This window comes from Capsicum annuum, chromosome 12, assembly GCF_002878395.1.
Source record: "Capsicum annuum cultivar UCD-10X-F1 chromosome 12, UCD10Xv1.1, whole genome shotgun sequence".
Classification (NCBI taxonomy): Eukaryota; Viridiplantae; Streptophyta; class Magnoliopsida; order Solanales; family Solanaceae; genus Capsicum; species Capsicum annuum.
The window spans coordinates 26,129,797-26,151,863 of NC_061122.1; the positions used below are offsets into that span (position 1 = coordinate 26,129,797).

At 32.3% G+C, this 22,067-nt stretch overlaps 2 protein-coding genes across 3 annotated transcripts; both read left to right on the top strand.

The window, feature by feature from the left end:
• The first annotated feature begins 8,103 nt into the window (after positions 1-8,103).
• Positions 8,104-13,567, top strand: LOC107849624 (protein GAMETE EXPRESSED 1). Its single transcript, XM_016694180.2, has 6 exons — positions 8,104-8,739; positions 10,905-11,492; positions 12,158-12,284; positions 12,389-12,575; positions 12,792-12,939; positions 13,027-13,567. Exons 1-6 carry the CDS (start codon positions 8,231-8,233, stop codon positions 13,283-13,285), a joined length of 1,818 nt encoding a protein of 605 aa, XP_016549666.2. The 5' UTR covers positions 8,104-8,230; the 3' UTR covers positions 13,286-13,567.
• A 2,025-nt stretch (positions 13,568-15,592) lies between these two features.
• LOC107851604 (very-long-chain enoyl-CoA reductase) lies at positions 15,593-21,678 on the top strand. 2 transcript variants are annotated; one of them, XM_016696687.2, is made up of 3 exons: positions 15,593-16,141; positions 21,100-21,352; positions 21,486-21,678. In XM_016696687.2, exons 1-3 carry the CDS (start codon positions 15,809-15,811, stop codon positions 21,608-21,610), a joined length of 711 nt encoding a protein of 236 aa, XP_016552173.1. In that variant the 5' UTR covers positions 15,593-15,808; the 3' UTR covers positions 21,611-21,678. The 2 variants fall into 2 exon arrangements, with proteins under 2 accessions (XP_016552173.1, XP_016552172.1); XM_016696686.2 differs by having other exon boundaries at positions 15,598-16,141; positions 21,100-21,678.
• Positions 21,679-22,067: the final 389 nt, after the last annotated feature.

The following is a 22,067-nucleotide window of genomic DNA, read 5'->3' on the forward strand; positions in this document are numbered from 1 at the left end:
ATAAACATATCCTAAGTTAAAGTGCTAAAGTACGTTGTGAGGACAAGTTCAGGGTGGAATATTTTTTTTTTTTTTTCTCGAATGGTAATTATGGGTGATGGATGTGATACATATTGGTGAACTCATAAATATGAACACTTGCTAATTAAAATCTTAATTATTAAATGCAAACAAATGACATTTGGTGAGTTTTGTATTTTCATTCTGCATTTTGAGTTTCCTAATTCTCGTACACGTAGTTGTTCAAACTCGAACTTTCCATAGTCCATTTCCAAAAAGAATATTATCAAACAAGCCAAAAGCATATGCAAGATGAACACATCTTTTCCAATTATAAATATTAAAGAAAATCCCTCTAAAATCTCACAATAATTCCCCCTTTTTAAAAGTTTATAGAGGTAGAATTAAATATTGAAAATGAGTACTTAGCATCATAAACTACGTACCCAATTTAATAATCTCAAGTAGAACCATGAGCCTTGCCTGTGAAAAAAATTGACCATTCTACAAGTTGTAATTACATTATTTAAGTATATTATTGTAGGCTTGAAATTAAATTGAGTTTCAATTTAATGTACTTTACATTTCCAAAAACAAAAAACAGGTTATTTCTAACGTAATTATATTTATATCTAAATCTCTTAATAAGTATTAATTGATATCCTTGTAAAAAATAATAACAAACTTTACCATCACATATTAAAGTACACTAATTATATTGTCGATATTTATAACTAATGTACTTGTCTGCGCTTCGCACAGTCAGAAAAAAATTATATATGATTGAAATGATAAATAAAGTGTAAAATTATTTGATGAAAAGAATTTATTAAACATATTATTAGTTGAATAACACATAAGAGAGTGAGAAAATCAATAATTTCAAAGAGGAAAGATTTGATGATCCTCTGAATCCTTACAAGACTAATGAGCTTGTTGAATTCTATTATCTCAATTATAAAATGTTGTAAATCTAACCCACGTGAGGTTTTAGAATGTGCAAAATGATATGGTATGACTCCTTACTATTTTTTCTTACTATAATTCATTATTGCATTTACAATGTTTCTCATTGTTCTTATCTATATGCACCATATCATAGTTAGTGACTAACGACTTTAAGTTAAATAAAATGACTCAAAATAATTGCCGGACAATTGATGAATTAATAAATATTCACTAAATTAATAAAAAATTTATTCGTATGGATGGAAAAGAACCAAAAAAATTTACAGTAATATTTGAAATCCTGTAAATATTTTAAAGTCTATAGTAGCAAATTGTACTTAAACCCTATAATAATATTTGAAATTTCATGAAAATTCACATTTAACACATTTTCATATTGTGTTTTTTGACTGAAGAGAGGTAATTCGTCACATTTCTCATTTCCAAAAGGTATGTAATAATCTTTTCTTAATCAGCTCTTAAGAAGTCATGATCATGAATCTGCAAGATATGAATAAGCACATTTGATTAAAATATCAAATAAGACTAATAATTTACATATAAAAATTTAGATATACAAGTGACAACCTACAACCAACATTTTCATGCAAAATCAATCCTCCATTAGTTCCCATTCAAAGATATATTAAACACATTCTACAAATCTCATTTCGCATTCCAGAAATCTTAATCCTTTTAATCAAATCATCTCTATTAACAACTATCCTACAAATCTTCAAATCTTCTCTATTAACAACTATCCTACAAATCTTCAAATCATCTCTATTAGCAACTATTCTACAAATCTAACCCTCATCATCAGATCATCTCTATTTAAAAGAATATGCTATTCTAAAAATTCAATTAAAAGTGAGCAGACTAAGCAAGTTACAAATTGCATTACAAATTAAAATATGAAAACTAATTCACTTTCGATCTATATATAGCATAAAAAATAGGGTATGAAAAGGCTCATTTAAAATTTTAATTACTTGAAAATTATTACACATTAAAATCCAATAATCAAAATTGATAAGGATGAAACAACGATTAAGAGAAAACTGCATAGAAAAATATGAAAAGCCATTATAATATTAAGAATAAATAACGTATCTTTGGATTACCCAAAAAGAATATTGAAGTAGGGCGGATTTAGAGGATGTCGAGGGGATTCACCCGAGCCCCATCACCTAAGCAAAAAACTACACTATATATGTAGGGTATTTTTTTCTTTTACGTTTAGTTATAGATTTTGAATCTCTTGAACATAAGATGTTGACGTAATTATTGAGGAGGTTTAAAACTCTCCTTGAGGTTACAAATTTAAATCTTATTTTTATTTTTTGAATTTCTTGAGTGAAATTTTGAATTTACCGCCGCTGTAGTAAGGTAAATTTAATTACATTAAAGTAATGATGTTCTAAGAAAAACAAATTACAAGAAGACGAAGGATATGAATTTTTTTTTTTTTATTCAAACCTGACATAAGAAATACAATTTCTCACTCTATACAATTTAGCAAAATTCAATTACTATGAATAGATTATGAATTAGCATTGGAAAGATTTCTATCGATTAAAAAATAATAGAAAAATTAAAATTTTACCTAATGTAAATCCTCCGTTTGAGTATATTTGCAACTCCTTGCAAATGAATCCTAAGCATTTCTATTGTTAGTTTGTTACTAACATTTTGTTAGCCAAATGACAAATTATTTACAGAGAGAGATTATGACCCAAGTGTTCTATTCTATTATTTACATCCAGGTTTGAACTGTTTACACATCTACATGCCACATGCTATACGATTTAGATGTTGAAAATGGTAGTGCGATTTTTGTTAAGTAGCTTCTTGTCGAAAGAGTAATCTTGCCTTGGCCAAACTTTGAACATTTTTGCTTGAAGTTTGGTTTGTGATTTGGCAAGGCAAAGTTCTGACAATATTGACTGAATTTGTGGCTTTAGCTTTGACCAAACATCAGATGTTTTTGCGTAAAGTTCAGCGTTAATTCACAAAGATCTATATGTATATATGTGTGTCCGCGCGCCTGTGTGTTTAATGGTTGAACTTCATGCATATAACTGTTGAACTTCAGACATTTTGGCATTACAGTTCAAGCACATATATGAGTGAACTTTGACACATTTCGACATACAGTTCATTTGAACAAATTTTGCTCAAAAATTTGTTCTTCAAATTTCATCAACACAACATCCAAATCTGCTCCCAAATGAGTTCAAAAACTCAAAATATAAGTTTCAAGTATCATAAAGAACATACATCAATCATAAACTAAAACTCCTATTGCAACAACAACAATTTAACCGCGTGAACTAAATCAAAGACGTCGCAAAATTCAAAATTCAACTTTATGAAAATATGAACTATTATTAACTATTGAATTATAAGTAGGCATGAATGATTCTTGAAAATATGAAAATGTTGTTTGCTGCTTGTCCATATTGAGGATCTTCCTGGCTTGACTAAGAAACTCAGTAAATGAGTTAAATACTTTAGTCTGCCAGCAATTTCAATGGGCAAATTAGCTATAGTCAGCCAACTTGTTCCCTTGCCGATAGATATGCTGAATTTGAACTATGCATGATTGTGACAAGGTTCAAGTCAACCAACATGTTCCCTTCCTGATAGATATGCTGAATTTGAACTATGTATGATTGTGACAAGTTTCAATTCAACCAACTCGTTCCCTTCAAAGTTACTTCTTTTTCCACCCTCTGACTTTAGACTTGCTTCTCGGTACAAAAGAATTCATGTTTCAGTTCTGTTTCTTTAAAAATTGTATTGGCTAACTTGTATTAGTTTGCCACGATTATGTCTGATCATTTAATTTCTTCCCTGCTACTTCATATTACATAAATTTTTGTTTAGGGAGTATGACACATTAATCATATTTGGCTCTATTCTTTGTCCTTGTACCTAACAATTATTGAGTTTTAGTTCAGGTTAGTATTCGTTTGTGCCTTTGATTGTGTCAGTAGTTTCGATATCAGAATTCGGAAGCCAACAACAAAGTTTGTGAGAACAAGATGTGTTCTGAAAGAAGAGGAATACTGGTAATGTAATGATGTTATTAGTTTGTTATGGCCTAACCTGGAAGCATTTCATTGTCTCGATTCACCGGATATATAACTTATGGAATAATAGTTCTCCAAGAAGATCCTTTTGGCATAATGTTACTTTCTACCGAGTGCATTATCAGAAAATCAAACTGCTGTTTCTATATCTGGTTTGATGAAATAGGTTTCTCTATCCCACCATGTTTTATTTCTAATGTACTCAATAGAAAGTACCATTATGCCACAAGGTTCTTCTTGGAGAACTATTATTCCACAAGTTATATATCCGGTGAATCAAGGCAATGAAATGCTTACAGGCTAAGCCATAACAAACTAATAGCATCATTATATTACCTGCATTCCTCTTGTTTCAGAACCCTTCTTGTTCTAACAAACTCCATTTTTGGCTCTCGGATTCTGATATTGAAGCTACCTGAACAAAAACTCAATAATTATAGCCATAGAATTTTAGCTCAGCCCTATATAACATAAAATAGATGAACGAAATCAGCAGTTTATAAGGAAAAGAGTGATGAAAATATATATTCATGTTTGAAATATATTGACAAGCAACAATCATATAGGAATCATGACCACAATCATGGTGGTTCTGTGTAATACATTAAAAAAAACACAACATCATCACCTAGAACCCTTAACCTATGAAGTATGTGATCAAGCTCGATATTGAGTAATTAGAGACGGATCTATGAAGGATCAAGCTCAATATGTGCCACGCCACCAAACCTCATTAAACAAAGCAATTACCTTTATGAAGAAAATCTGAAACTTCAAAGCACGTCAAACAACACCCAATATCTATATTCAAATACCTGATTCAGAACTTCAAAATCGAGCCTGAGGCAATAACAAAGCTTCTGAGATATACCATGAGTTAGAATCGAACTATACATTTTAGAGACAAAAGCATGGAGAAAAGTACAAAAATTAAACCAACAGACAAAGCAACAAAAACAGAAAGATGAAAGAAGAAGAAAAATTTAGAGCAATAAACAAAAACATTGAGTAAAAAACCTGAATAGATAGGCAACGACGAAGACTACGATGAACAAGGAAAAGAATTGTGGACACTACGAAGAAATTGAGAACAATGAGATGACGTGGCTGCAGCAATAGCTAAAGCAAGCTAGGAGGCCACACATCCATATGAGTATGTTGAAAAGTCTAAATTACCCTCACTTGAATCTTTATCACCACAACCACGCGTGTTGAAACAAGCCCTTTCTAATATTATAGAAGGAAACCCCTTCAACTTGACACGATCTTTCACTTTGACATTTTAAGTGAACGTTGTTCCTTTTTAACATCTTAAATAATTATAAATGTATTATTTTAATATTTTTTATTGACATGACATGATGAGTGTTACACACTCGCTATGAGCGTGTAAAGCTTCTTATTTATCCAAAAAAAAATTTAAAAACTATGCTTCTTCTGAATTATTTTTGACCATTTTGTTCACTATTATTTTTTGATGGATATTTCAATGTTGAAAGTTCTTTTCTTGTTCATTAATGGTGAATTCATTGGCAAGGTAGAGGTGAGCAACACCCTTTACAGAGAATCTCAATTTCTCTGAAACCTCATTCTTTTTTTGACCATTTTGTTCATTATTATTTTTTGCTAGATATTTCAACATTGTAAACTTTTTTCTTGGTCATCATCAATGGCGAATCCACTGGCAAGGCAGAGATGAGCAACACTTTATAGAAAATTCCAATTTCTCCGACGCCTCATTCTTCAGAGCTAAAAATTTCAATGTAAACCCGTAATGAATTTTCCAACCCAAATCGATTATTGAAGGATAATCAATAGTTCAGAGCCAATTTCTAGAGAAATGGATAAGTTAAATAGTTTCTTGTTTTCTGTTGGTGGTGCTTTGATCTTCAAGAATGGTGAAGAAATTATGGTTAGTAATTATTTTCAACAAAACAACAACAGTCAGCGTATCATCATCAGGCCGGAATTCTTGACGGAGAAGGGAATGATTCCGGTGAGAATTTTGTAACCCACGATGGGTCATCGAGTTTTGATTTGGATTCTATGTTTACGGCTTTGTTGAACAACAGTGATAAATCTAAGCATCGACTGCAATCTTGGGGGGTATTTGGAGAAGATGATGTGGGGTATTTATTTATTTAAGTTAATTATTTAAAAATTGATTTTTTGAATTATAATTTATTTAAAATTATTATTTTACTCAAAAATGCCATATGGCTTTTGTTAATTGGTCGTATGCCATGTCATCAACATGTGTATTACATACACTTGATAAAATCAGCTGATTGTAAAAAAAAGTGTTAAAATGACACAGTTAATACCCACTTGAGGTGCCAAAAGTGAACAATATCCACTTGAGGTGTCAAAGTGAAAGATCATGCCAAGTTAGGGGGTTGTCGATGGGTTTGACCATAGTAGAATATATAAAGAAAGTCATACTTTTAGTTATAATTATTACTTCCTCCGTCTCAAATTACCCGTTCCAAATTGAGATGACACATTAATTAAGAAAAATAATTAATAACATGACTAGTTTATCATAATACTCCTATTAAATGATGTTTACATTTTAATTTAAAGAAAAAATAATTAATGCAAAGGATAAAACATGAAATTTATTTTTTGTTTCTTCTTGATTAATGAAAAAAGATAAGTAAAATGGGAAATCAAATTAGAAATTTGGGACGGATAATTTGAAACGAAGGGAGTATTAATTACGTATAATAATAGTAGGTAGTAAACGTTGAGTAATTGCAAAAGAAATGACTTTTGACATACATTTTTAGGTTATATATTATCATAGTTTTTAAAAATATATTTTTTTAAAAAGTCCAAAAAAATGAGAAAAAAATAAAAATAAAAATCATTAAAAGGTATCACATCAACCGCCTCCAATGTTTCCTTTATTATTATATATAGATTTAAAAATAATCACATTTTTCTATATGTAATAATAATTTAACTTTAAACTCCCAATTTTAATTTTAATGAGATGATTTATAGCTAGACAAATATAAATCCCACAATTTGGAATTGAGAAATATGTTGTATTCACAAGCCCTACTCTAATCTTATGAAAATAGAGTTTTACGATAGACTCTCAATATTAATTTAAAGATTTTTTCGATAGATCCTCAATATTAATTTAAAGATATTTTTGATAGACCCTAAATATTAGTTTATCTACAAAGAAAATACTTTCTCTGTCTCAAATTGAGATGATACATTAATTAAGAAAAATAATTAATAACATGATTAGTTTACCATAGTACCTCTATTAAATGATGTTTACATTTTAATTTGAAAATAAAATAATTAATGCAAAGGGTAAAACATGAAAAAAAATTTTTGTCTCTTCTTAATCAATGAAAAAAATAAGTAAAACAAGAAATAAAATTAGAAAATTTGGGATGGGTAATTTAGAACGGAGGGGGTATGTTTTTTACTTCTTCTTCTTAATTTTCAAAAAGAGGGAAAACAAAGGAACAGACACAACTAGCACCGAAAGGGCGCGAAATTCATAACCAATCGTGGATATTAATTAAGATTAATAATAATTAAATACATACAGTTAATTAATTAGATTCATTGTCAGAGTGATTAACCTGTTATTACTTGTCTTCACTTTACTTTTTTAATCGAAAATTAATTCAATGATTTTCTTTGTCTTCATTTTTTTATTCTCTGATAGGAAAGTTTTGTTTCCTTTTTCTTAATTTTACTAACTTGACAAATGTCTACTTTGGAAATACTTTAATTAGTGACAAGATGTATCAAACGTAAAATAATCCAAACATGGAAGTCTTGCTTTTACGTCATAGGAGAAAAAATTTCCAAATTGTTGTTTTTTCCAACTTTTATCTTTGCATACTGGATTCTAGATAGACTATTTTGCACTTATAAAATGAAATTTTTTAATACTAATATCTATTAAATTCTTTGTGTCTCTTTCTTTACTTCAATTCAAAGTATCAAAGACTTTTACTTTGTGTCGTACTTTCTCCCCAAGTATCCAACAGTCTTTATATATAATCACAGTTTACTTTCTCGTGTATGTTATAACTTATAAGTAAAATCACAGTTTTTTTTTTTTCTGTTAAATTAAAGAAAGAAAAAGAAATTCATAAACTTATTAATTTTGTGCGTTTGAAATTGCAGAGTTGTTTTGCGGATTGACAACAGAAATGGGTCGATTTCATATACAAAAAAGGTTTATTATGTTGTTGGTTTTGTTGTTACAAAGTTCATCAACATGGGGTTGGTTCTTTTCTAGTACTAATAATAACAAGAATGATTGTAAACAAGAGCAACAAACTAATTCAGGCAAATACTCTGCAAAAAATCAAATGGTTAAGTTGATGTCTGAATTTTCCATGGATGCTTTTGAGAATCAAAAGGGAGTTAAACTCGTCGAAAACGCGAAACAAAAGATGTTAGTCCCTAATTCTTGTTGGCAGAGAAGTTATCAGAGTTTATTTAGTGTGTGTTCAAAGGCTCTTCCTGATGAAGAATTAAGGTCTAGGCTTTCTTGGAATTTATGTGATTGTTTTCAGCAGCATACTGGAAGGTCACCTTTGCCTTATTGTGATGCAAAATCACCAATGACTAATTGTCTCAAGAAATTGGATAGTGATGTTTTGACAATTTATTTGGAGTTCTATCTTGAAACCCCTGCCATTTGCCATCAATTGCAGTAAGTTTTCTCATCAAAATCTTTTTTAGTTTTTTTGCTTCAGTGGAAGTTACAGACTGTTGTTTGGATGTTAAATACTATTGGAAAGGTTCTGTTGGTAGAGTATAGGACTGAATACTCTAGTGTCACTGATTCAAATCTGGTTCACCAATTTAAATTTTATTAACATTATTTTAATGAGTATAATGTTTGAGTAGATTATATCATTTTCTTTCGTTACATAATAATGACATAGTAGTTGTTGTAGTAGATTCTTAGTCTTCAATTTTTGTAGCTATCTGTTTGTCATGTTATTTTAGTATTTTATCATGATTTCTCCATTTCCATATTCTTTTCCCGAGCTGCTTGTCAATGCTTTTCCTTGAGCGGAGGTTCTATCAGAAACAACCTCTCTATCTTTCTAGGGTAGGAGTAAGGTTTACGTTCACACTTTCCTCCCCAGACCTCACTTGCGTGAATATTGTTATACATAATGCCACACACCCATAATCTGAACAATAAACTAACGATATTATCAAAAAAAAAGTTGGATATATTGTAGAGTTAAGATCAAACCAAAATGGTTGATACATAAAATGGGACTTTCGCCGTTACAACAATGGATTTTACGATACTATATACTAATAATCAAAACAAACATTGTATTTAAAGTAACAATACAATACAATACAATACAATACTCCTTCCGTCCCATTTTACTCGTTTCAAATTTCCTAATTTGTTTTCTCATTTTACTTGTCCTTTTTTACTTATCAAAACGAGACAATTTTTCTTTTCCATTATACCTTGGCTTCATTTGTTTGCACTTAATGGAGGTCTGAATCTGAATGGTTTAGATTTCAGACCATTAAGTGCATTTATTTTTCATTAAGGTTTTAACTCTCAATAGGCTAACCAAGTCTTCATAGGTCTGTAGGGATATTCTGGTGTTGAATAATATTTACCACTCTATTCATAATCAGCAGTTACCACCATTAACCATCTCTGCCATCATCACCATTGTCAACCACCACCCACCACTACCAACCACCTCTATCATCACAACCAGCATCGACAAAAAATACCGCTACCAACTACAATTGTCAACCGCTACCACACCTACTACCTCTTTTATTCTAATTATATTCACCACCACCACTGCCGTCAACAATACCACAATCAGCAACCACTAGCGACCAATCCCTACTACCAACCAACTCATCTATTACAACTAGCACCACCACTAACTACCACTAATACATCATAACCTCTACACATTCTTTGGCCGCCACCACCATTGTCACTAGTAATGCCACCTCTACCGCTACTTCAACCAGTACCATCACTACGATTTATCTCTACTAACAACCATCTCCACATCACAACAAATAAAATCTCCAACTAGCACCAACACATTATCAATCATCATGCATTCATGTTTCAGCCAACACAATCAACACCTTAAACTACTAACATCAAGCAAAGTCACTTCACAACAACCACCATCACCATTAATCGCCACCATCATAACAGTCACTACAATACCAACCATCACAATTATCACCATCAACAATATTAATCACTAACATCAATTATTATCACCACAACCATCATTATAAGCCACCTCCACTATCACTAACAAACAAATGTTTTTTCTCAATCAAATACTATAATTTTATTGTATTAAATTACATACTTTTTTACTATATAATTTATTTTTTATTTGAATTTTATTTTTTATTTTATTATGTATACAAATAATTTTTTTTTACACATTTAGATGATGAAAAACAAACAGTCTTAATCATTCAGTTTTCAGATTTAGAAACAACATTTTAATTTCAGACATCTAAATCTTTAAAAAAAAAAACAAATGGAAGTGTAATTGATTACTCCTTATTATTAGCATTCTTGAAAAATATTCCAAAGAGGAGTACCATCAAGAGTACACCATTAAGAATATAAATGTGCTTTAATATTAGCCATCCATCAATAGTGGAACTAACAACAAGACACAATTAAAAGAGACAAAATGGTAAAGTTATATTACCGATCATTGTTTTATTAATAGCTGTGCCATCCCAATTTGGGACGGGTAAAATGGGACGGAGGGAGTAGGTAACAACCATCCAAACAAGTTATTATGAATTGAGGGTCTTACTCTTAATGCTTTTTAATAATTGCAGGAGAGAAGCATGGAAGCATGTAACAGAGAGGTTGGTAAATAGTTTGAAGGATTCTGCTGAATTTGCTGACGAGAAAATAGAGAACATACTACAACAAGGGGATTTGCTATTGGAAAACTCGAAGCATGTTCAAGAATCATTAGGCTCGATTGATGTACGAACTCAACAAGTAGTGGAGACTTCCAAGAACATTGAAGGTCGGGTGAATGCTGTGTTGAGTCAGTCGGAAGTAATTTTGGAGCAATCTAAAGAGATAGCATCTTCCCAATTAGAGTTGAACAAAGGCCAGGAGAAAATGAAGGAGACTTTGCACGAAAACATGGCGATAGTTCATGAATCTTACACTAATTTAGACCATGGAATCAATGATTTGAGGACTAAAACGGAGGGCATTGAGGTTGAGATTGTGCAAGTTGGGGATGAAATGAGTTCTAGGATGGATAAATTGCAAATTAAAGCCAATGATATTGGAAATATTGCTGGCCAAGCTTTGGATAAACAGAAACAACTTTTGGATAGACAATCTAAAACTCTTGATGGCCTTCAAGAGTTAAGTGAAGTTCAGTCTCAAGCACTTGAAGAGAGCAGGTAAAAATCATTAAGGAATCACTTCCTCCGTGGTTCTTATGTTCCTTATAGAATTTGAGTTTTAAGTTATGTACATTGTTTATGTTATCACCGGCTGCATCGAGTTGATAGGTAGGTTATTTATCGTCGTGAGTGGTGGATCTACATAGGGTCCAGGGGTTCATCCGAACCCCCTTCGTCGGAAAATTATACTATTTTTACATGGTAAATTTTTTTATTTTTATGTATAAATAGTAGAGGTTGAACCCCTTTGACTAATTCGTATATGTACTACTGAACCCCCTCTCTGAAAATCCTGGATTCGTCCCTGATTGTTGTAGGTCAACCTGATATTCTTTGGTGCACTTTAAGAATTTTTCGCGACATTTAAGGTTTTATCAGGGCCAGCTCGACCATAAATCCACTAAAGCAATGGCTTGGGCCCAACTTCTTGGCCGGGGGCCTCATTTTTCTAAATATTTTTTCTAATTTACAACAGGGTACACGTATGACGCATGGAATGCATATAAGATGCACGTAAGTTGCAGGAGATACACGTGTGATATACACAAAAACTAATTTTATTAAATATACTTGAAACCTCTTGTTAGGATTTGGCTTTGGGGCCATCAAATTGGTTGAGCCACCCTGGGTTTGATGTAAAACAATATCTCACACTTTTTCAGGAGAACTTTGAAAGAAATGGCTCAATTTGGGCACGAGCAACAAGAGGAGCTTCTTACAAGGCAAAAACAGCTACAGCAAACTCATGATCATCTAGTTGAGAAATCAAAATCAATATTAGCAGCACAGGTTTGTCAATTCTCATATTAAAGAACGAAACTTTAAGGTAGCAAATCATCATTTCTCTTGGATTTCTTGTACTTGTTCATTGATTTCATCAATTGTGTCAACAGGAAACTTTTGAGGCCAAACAAGCAAGCATGTTTCTTGTCTTAGACAAGTTGTTCACCTTGCACAATGCCATGCTTCTTGAATCAAGAGCGATCAAGGCTTTCTTGCTTTACTCAGTGTCCATATTTCTTCTCTACATGTTTACCAGCACAAAACAGACGTATGATGTGAGACCTAGGCTTTACATAGGTAAAATATCCCACCTTTCATAAAGATTCTTTCTGTTCCCTACATTGTTGAAAGTTTGGGCGTCCCTATAGGTGCTGGAAGACAGCCCGGTTTGCAACCTGGCTTCCCTCAAGAGGGGGGTACACTAAATAAAACCAACAAAACACAGGCCAAGCCAGTTATTTCAACTATTTTGGATTTCATAATCTTTTCTCATCATTTCTTGTTTTGTTGTAGGATTAGTGCTCACATTCTTGATTGAACTGGCCATACTTCGATACGCAACATATGAAATGGAGGATCAGGCATGGATTGTGAGCATAGTTAGGTCACTATTTGTACTACTAGCCTCATGCCAACTTCTGTATTCCATTTGGACTTACAGGTACTCACAAACAGAACATAAAGTTCAAAAACTACTTGTTTAGCTTCATAACAATTTTTCTTAAAAAATCGACATATTATCTTGCAGAGATTATGAAGTGCTGAACCATATGATGTTACAAACACTAGTGGAGAAAGTTAATGGAATTCAAAAACACAAGGAGTACTTGTCGTGGGAAATGGAGAACGAGGATTCGGACAGTGAAGTGGATTGGTCTTCATGGATTGAAGCTGAATTGCCAGAAGATGTTGACAAATTAAAGGATCCTGACTTTGTATTTCCTGAAGAAGTTGCTGAGAATTCAGTAAGGAGATACAACCTTAGGAATCACCTTTTGACATATTGAAGTTCTTGTAATATACCATTTTCTTCGGGGGTGGATCTATTCATTGTCGTGGCGGTGGCCCGCCACCTGCAAATTTCGATGAAAACTCTATGTATATAGGTATATATATATATATATATATATATATACTGATAAAGTCAAATATTAAATCTGCCACTCATAATACCAAAACACTATCTAGTGCAAGTGGCAAAGCATCACTTTTATTGCCCATATGTTGTATGCTCGAATTCAGTTTGCAGCATCTATTTTCTTAATATCAATATAGTCAAATACTCCCTCCGTTTTGTGTGCTCGAATTCAGTTTGCAGCATTTATTTTTTTAATATCAATATAGTCAAATACTCTCTCTGTTTAAAAAAGAATGATCTACTTTCCTTTTTAGTCCATTTAAAAAAAAATGATCCTTTTCTTTTTTTACAATACTTTAATTTCAACTTTTCACATGGTATGTTTATGACCATAAGATTAAAAGGCATTTTGGTACATTTAACACTACTTTAATTTAAGATCACAAGATTCAAAAGTTCTTTATTTTCTTAAACTTTGTGTCAAGTCATTTTTAAACAGAGGGAGTATTAAATCTGCCACTCATAATACCAAGGCACTATCTAGTGCACGTGACAAAGCGACACTTTTGTTGCCCATAGGTCGTGTGTTCGATCCCAGTTTGCAGCATTTATTTTTTAAAATTATTTTCTGTGAAGCATTGTTGACTAAAACAGGGCAACAAGCTTACATTCTATAAAATTATTTTCTGTGAAGCATTATTGACTAAAACAGGACAACAGACGTACATTCTACCATTTAAATGAATTATGAATATTATATTATGATATTAGTAATATTATTGAAAGATCAAGTTTTATTATTTTTTTATTACTTTTTTTAATTAATTGATTGGTTAATTGTCTTATATATCAAAAAATGAATAATTTGATTACTTTAATCGATAAGTAGTGGTGGAGCCAGAAATTCAATGAAGGATATGCAAATTTTATTCTCAGCTATGTTAAGAGTGTGCAAAATTAAATATACACTCATTATGATTAACATTTAACCTCTATTCATCACATAATTTTCCGATAAAGGGCGTGCATTTGACCACCCTTCATCGAAGATGACTCTGTCCCTGTCAATAAGTTTACTTGGCACCAGAGAGTCCGGATCCTGGATCCAGCTCTGATTTTCTTGATTCAATTTTTTCTCTTATGGTAGTACTAGTTATATGTGCAAGTAATTTCGGGACTTAAATTGACTAATCTTCATGTATGTGTTACTAGTAATTTGGTGCTTTATTATTCATTTGAATCATTCGGTTGTCTTGGTGTAAAATGTGCTGGTCAACCAAAACACACTGATTTGACATTGTCCGCATTTGCCCAAACCCCACGGTTAAGTAGTAGCGGTGGAATAGTCGAGAAGCATAAGTTAGTTAGCTTAAACACTATAAACTAATAAAATGAAACTTTGCTTCCATACTCGTGGATTCACCACCTTATGACATATGTTGTGCCATCTTTTAGACCTTTCATTCCTTTTTTTTTTCTCCTTGTGGTGTAGGAGAGCCTTTACGTAATTAATAAAGTTGTCGTGTGATCAATTAGTTACAAGTTAGAGCGGTACAAATAGGGGTGGAGTTACCCTTTGGCGAGGGGTTGGTCCGAACCCCCTTCAGCGAAATATTATACTTCCTTCGTTCCATTTTATGTGTCGCCATTTGATCGGACACGAAGTTTAAAAAATAAGTAAAGACTTGATGCTTTTTACCAAATTGTCATTCATTAAAACAATGTAATATTATTATTTTTAATTAAGTGGGCCCTTATAAGTGGAACAAATACGGGTGAAAGTGTAATTGTGTCTTTAAATAGTTACCAAATAAGGAATTGTGACATTCTTTTTCGGACGGACAAAAAAGGAAACGATGACACATAAAATGGGACGGAGGAAGTACTATTTATACATGGTTTACATTATTTTTTATGTATATTTATGTTGAACCCCTTCAGTTGTTCGTATGTCTATTTTTAATCCCCTTAATGAAAATTCTAATTTCGCCACTAGATATGAAACTAGTTTCTTGTAGAATTATAAAGTAAGATTCTCTACGAAATAGATCTTTGTGGTCTAGCCCTTTCCGAACCCCGCACAGCAGGGGTTAAAGCACCGGATTCGCTTTCTTTTCCCCCTCGACAGCCTTAACCAGGAAGAATAATAGTCCCTCCTTTGGACCCTTGTCACTTAGGCTAACCTATAAGTTTTATTGGCAAAATTTGTGACCACGTAGGTCTTTAAGACACTCGAAATATGATTCATAACTTTAGATACACATCCTTTTCCTCATCTTTCTCCAAATTTGTTACTTCCACATAATTGTGGCTCTTAAAATTCCACTTTTTCAACTAGTCAAATACACCAAAATCCAAGAAAGAGTAAACATAGCACTAAAAATAGGGTGTTTTATTGTTTATATACACTTAACACATATTTCCTCTAAATTACATTTCAAGAATTGGAAAAATGGTGTTGTCTACATTGTTTAAATTTCTTTACCCCCCACCCCCATCTTTGTTCATCACTACAATGTCTTTCATAAGCTTTGCTTCATTAGCAAATGCTGGATTTTCAGAAATCAAAGGGAAGAATATGCAGTATTCCAAGTTCTCTGGAACAACAAAAATTGAAAATGATGAGAAGAAGGCAAGAATTGATAGTAAAAAAGGGATGCTTTTATTGTATAGTCCAGCATTTCTTGCTGTTATTTCCTCTTTTGCAATTTTCCCATATGACGATTTAAGATTTGCTTTGGTCTGTTCTGCTTTAACCATACATTTCTTCAAGAGAGTCTTAGAGGTATTTTTCAACTAGTCTTTTACTCTCTCGTTTCAATTTATTTGTCCTATTTTCCTTTTCAGCCTGTTAAAAAAAAAATTAAAAGTGATTGGATTTAGGCTATAAACACAGATAGTGTAAGATTTTTTTTACAATGTTACAGTATTTTAATATGTGATGGCAAGGTTAGTGTATTTTCATCAGGTTATCAATTAGTACTTATTAAGAGATTTAGATGTAAACAAACCCTATAGTAATATACTTAAATCATGTAATTTCAACTTGTTGATTGGTCTTTTTTCCAAACCACCCTATACTCTAGTGGACACAATTCAAACTAGGTCAACGTGGTCCCAAGTTCAGTGTACTATATAGCCTTATGAATCTAAAAACACGAGAATGAATTTTCTTTTAATACTCAATCAGTTTCATTTTATTCTATCAAATTTTTTAATTTAATTTTTCATTTTACTTGCTATTTTTCGTTAATCAAAACAAGACAAGTTTTTTTCCCCTTTTTTACCCTTAGTATGAATTGTTTTTCTTCAAATTAAATTTAAATATCATTTAATAGGGGCATTATGGTAAAGTAGCCATATTATTAATTGTTTTTCTTAATTAATGTGTAATGTCAAATTAAGACGAGTAAAAAAGTTGATACCCCTCCTTTTTTAATCAAATATTTTGGGCTACTATGTGTGAGAATATTAAAACAGATATTTTAGAATCATAAATTTCTAGTAAAGTTTCTAGAATTGTCTAGTATTTAGGATAATCAATTTGAAGAAATATCTATTTATTCTAGGTAATTCTAGATAGAAGAATTTAGAAAAGGACAGTGTAGTTATTTGATATTTGTATTTAGAAAAAATCCAGATATTAGAGAGCGCTAGATATTTAAAGGAGATATTTGTGAAAGAGCATAGAATACTCTAGATTTGTGGTATCTAGAATATCCCTATAGAAGTATAAATAGGGGATGATATTAGACATTTGTAACCAACTCAAAAAGGCAATCCAATTCAAGAAGTCTTCTTCCATAACTAAGTTTTTTTTCATAGCTTTCTCTTCTTAGTTAAATCTTTCGATCTCAGTTAACGATTTCTTAGTTGAATCTTCCAATCTCAGTTAACGATCTTGGGATAGCAGAAGGTCTCTCTAGTTATACATTTTTCTGCTATTCTATACATGGTATCAGAGCCATAGTCACATGTTGACTTCTGAATTTTTTCAACATTGTGTTAGTGATAGATTCAAGTATGAATTTTAGCGGTCATGGTAATGGACTGGGAATGGAGTTATTAAATCAATCCAATTACAAGGTACGGATCATACTTTGTGGGTGAAAACTTGGAGGATATTGTTAACGGAAGTAACATAAGTCCCACTGTTGACAAATCGAAAAATGATGGTGCATATAAGAAGTGGAAGTGGACTAATTCAAAGCTGGAGTTAATCTTGAAAAGATCCATCTCCTCCAGTTTATTCGATTATATTATAAGGTGCAAATCAACCCATGAAATATGGAGGACCCCCAATCAATTATTCAACAAGAAAAATGAAGCTCGGCTATAGATTTTGGAGAATGAATTGGCTAACGCCACCCAAGGTAATTTTTCCATTGCCAAGTATTTCTTAAGGATTAATAATTTATGTTTTAAGATTCCTTTATTACATCCGGATGAGGCTATCTCTGAAGCACAAATAAGAAGAAATATTATTCGTGGTTTGAAACCAGAATATATTCCTTTTGTGACATCTATTCAGGGATGGGCTAAACAACTATTTTTGGAGGAATTTGAGAATTTGTTATCGTCATAGTAGTTACTAGCCAAATAATTGGCTGGTGAATTTGTCAAAGAAAGGAAAGGAAATGCTCTTGTAGCTGACAAGAGGAAGTTTAAATAAAAACAAGAGATATGCCTCACTCTTGATTTGTATGTGGTTCAAGCTCGCCTGGTGATACAAGAAAGGCTAAGGAAGGCTAAAAAACTACTCAAAAATTCCACAAATCAGCTAGAACCCGAGGACCCTTTTGAGAGCAACTTTCGGCCAACAATAACAACACAGGGATTACAAGATACAAGGTGTATTTTAACACCAAAACAACAACAATACAACAAGAACAAGATAAACACAAGATGATAACAACAACACACGGTTTGAATAACAAGAACACAAACTACAAGATTACAATGAAAACAAAGGATAAATAGTGTGACATACAATATTACATATACTAAGAACCAAGGTATGAATCAAAATACCAAGACCCTTAAAAACATGTCATACAAACACCTACACTCTTCGGTGGACACAAGGGGGACCTCAATCCTTCAAGCACCCAACGTTCCAAGCTATGAATCCAACAAGAGTAAATCCACACTCTATGTTGCCTAGTTTCGGCCCAGAGGCCCTTTCTCACAAGAGAAAGTGTTTCAAGTGTTACAACTTTCAATATTCATCAAAATCTAAGTAGTAAATGACCTAAAATGTTCTATTTATAGTAGGTTACAAAAATAGTGTGAAATGTCCAAAAGACCCCTTAGTCAAATACTTCACTTTAGGCGCCCTTGGAGTGTAGAGTGTGGACTGTTTTGGAGTCTATTTAGGCCCTCCTTTGCACTTCACTTGCACACTCTAAGTCTCGGGTTCAATACATCTCACATATGTCCACCTTCGTGGTCGTGCTTGTATCAACTGGAAAGAATGAAGAGTCTTTTAACAATTATAAAAAACCTCTCAGATGTTATCGATATGGCAAAACAGGACATATAAAAAGATATTACCGAGCCACGGAGAGCAACATAACTCATACTGAAAAAGTTATTGAAGAAGAAGGTTGGAAAAGATACTTACAAGCTGAGAGTCGAGTAATAAATGTCTTGACCTCCATAAATTTGGAAAGAGATTGGATCGGATATAATATAATCCATCATGTGAAGAAGGAAGACACTGATAAGAAGCAAGATGATACTGAAGACGTTCAGACTAGATGCGTGGTAGCTGCTATCGAGGAATTCAAAGAAGTAGATCTTGAAATTGACAATAAAAGTCTGAACGTGAAAAATATTGCAATAGAACCTGAGCAGGCAGTGTCTGAAACTATACATATTAGTGGTGACCTTTTCAAAGAAAACATTGAGGGAGATATATTGGAAGTTGAAGTCTCTGATCAATCATCTACGATATCAAGGTTAATCACTAGCGCGGAAAAAATACCAGAAGTAGATAAAAAAGCAAAAGATCAAATAAATGAAGAAGCTGACCCTGAAATTTCAATCTCAAATAGAGAGATAGACCCCATGATTTTCGAAATGTCCGAAGATGCTAGGCAGTTTATTGAGGAGTTGGAAAATGAAGTTGGTGGTAAACCCTCTGATAGTTATGAGGTTTCAAAGGAAATTAATGGTCAGATCATCACCAGCTTGAATGAAGTAGCTGATACTGTTGAAATTTCCTTATATCATGGAGTTGTGTTGGAAGTAGAGGTAACACAAAAATGAAATCTTGGAGTTCCTTACTTTCCTATCATAGGTGTTTCTCCGAATAATATAGTTGTCGAAGAGATAAGAGAAAGAGGAATCTGAGAAACCCAACAACATGAAACTTGGCAAAGAGGTGATTCATATGATTTGCAAAGGCCAACGAGGACTATTATCAAGCTAGTCCGCTACAAAGATGAAAATTTTGCCAATACATATTCTAGTATCTCCGCAGGGTCAGTCATTAACAAAAGAAAAATCTTTATCATTTAAAGAAGCAAAAGAGGAGTTATGCAAAAACTGCTAAGATTTTCACCAAGGCTCGGTTCAAAGCTTCGTTTGAGTTCTTCCGTGACAAGTTTAGGGTAGCTTTCAAAAAATCACTTTAAGGGGGAGTGTGAAAATATTAATGTAGATTTTTTGGAATCATAGATTTCTAGTAAAGTTTCTAGAATAGTCTAGTAGATAGGATAATCTTGAAGAAATATCTATGTATTCTAGGTAGAAGAATCTAGAAAAGGATAGTGTAGTTATTTGATATTTGTATTTAGGAAAGATCTAGATATTAGAGAGTGCTAGATATTTAAGAAAGATATTTGTGGAAGAGCATAGAATACTCTAGATTTGTAGTATCTGTTAGGGTGAAAACACGATAAACTCCATTGATAAACATTGAAGAAACACTGAAGAACCCTAGAAGGTTCGAGAATAGTAAGATAAAGGAGAGAGAATTTTTTCTTTATTGAATAGAAGATAAAAAATATCTCGGTCTCAACTACCTCCACTCACTTATCTATATATACACATTTGTACTGGGCCAGGTTAAGTGTTGTGACATTGGGCTAGACAAAAATACAGTAGACTAAACCATTACAGCTGGAAGTCCAAATGAATTTGTATATATATGTAGACAACTAATTGTATATGAAAGATATACAATATATATATTATGTAATAGCTCCAACAGTATCTAGATCATCCCTTCACAAGTATAAATAAGGGATGACATTAGGCATTTGTAACCAACTCAAAAAAGCAATCCAATTCAAGAAGTCTTCTTCCATAACAAATCTTTTTTTTCATAGCTTCCTCTTTTTAATTGAATCTTCCGATCTCAGTTAACGATCGTGGGCTAGCAGAAGGTCTCCCAGTTACACTTTTTTCTGCTGTTCTCTACACTGTGTTGCTTCTACTTTTCAAAAACGTTATTGATTTATGTCAATTGGATCTTCTAAAACTAGTGCATGTTTAAAGGATCGATCTGACACGCGAATGCGGTATCATTTTAGATAATCCGAGCAACATAGGTCTCTCATTCAGGTGTGAGCCCTTATTAATCTGGCCCAAAGAGGATACTAGATACTGGGTGGGAAACATAAACATAGTGTCCTTTTAACTTTTAGAAAGGTTAAACTATTAGCTAATAGCAATTACAGGATTAAAGCTGCAAACTTATCTTGAGCAATTCTAATGCCTTTGCTGTTTTGATACTAGGTCCTATTTGTTCACAAATATAGTGGTTCAATGGATATTGAAGCTACAATTGTAATATCATCTAGCTATTTTCTCTCCACAGTTACCATGATTTATTGTCAACACCTTACTCAAGGTTTGCCAGAGCCATCTATTGATCTCAGATATGGTGGATTCATAATATTCTTGGTTGGTATTATTGGCAACTTTTATCATCATATTTTGCTCTCCAATTTGAGGACAAAGGGTGAAAAAGAGTACAAAATTCCTCAAGGTGGCCTATTTGATTTTGCAATATGCCCACATTATCTCTTTGAGATTCTTATATTTGTAGGAATTTCTTGCACTTCTCAAACATTATATGCAATTTCATTCACTTTGGGCACTGCTCTTTACTTGATGGGCAGGAGCATTGCTACAAGAAGATGGTACAAGTCAAAGTTCGATGATTTTCCAAAGGCTATTAAGGCACTCATTCCTTACATATTTTAGGCTACTTGCAAGGACTTTCACTTTTTGTTTATGTGCCTAAAATTTTTATGTAGATCCTTTAAAATATGGTGAATCTAATAAATGGTGAATCATTTTGTAAGCGGTACATATTTATACTCTGAATAAATTTTATGTATTTTTAAATGTGAATAGAAATACTTGTAAGCTGAGTCAATGGCTAAATCAAACAAGACAGTGAAAATTTGCAAAACGAAGGTAAAAATCTTTTGACATAAGTATCTTTTTTAGGCATATTATTGTCAAATGTCTTTTATTTCCTTTGTTCTATTTAATTATAACGATTCCGACTTTCTGATAAGTAGCGACAACATTATGCGGAAAGTAATTAACCCTTTAAGAGCTTGGAATTTTCTTTTATATACATTGTTATTGATCTTTTATTTTATTTTAGACAATTATTGTACTATATATTTTACATTAGATTTCAGTTATATATGATGAGAAAAAAAAAAGAGAATCGAGAAAACATAATTTCT

Bases quoted from the DNA above. Each gene is read 5' to 3' on its own strand.
- LOC107849624 (XM_016694180.2), top strand. From the start codon at position 8,231: ATGGGTCGATTTCATATACAAAAAAGGTTTATTATGTTGTTGGTTTTG. The intron at 8,740-10,904 runs GTAAGTTTTCTC...TAATAATTGCAG, and splicing joins GCCATTTGCCATCAATTGCA to GAGAGAAGCATGGAAGCATG. The intron at 11,493-12,157 runs GTAAAAATCATT...ACACTTTTTCAG, and splicing joins CAAGCACTTGAAGAGAGCAG to GAGAACTTTGAAAGAAATGG.
- LOC107851604 (XM_016696686.2), top strand. From the start codon at position 15,809: ATGGTGTTGTCTACATTGTTTAAATTTCTTTACCCCCCACCCCCATCT. The intron at 16,142-21,099 runs GTATTTTTCAAC...TTTTGATACTAG, and splicing joins TCTTCAAGAGAGTCTTAGAG to GTCCTATTTGTTCACAAATA.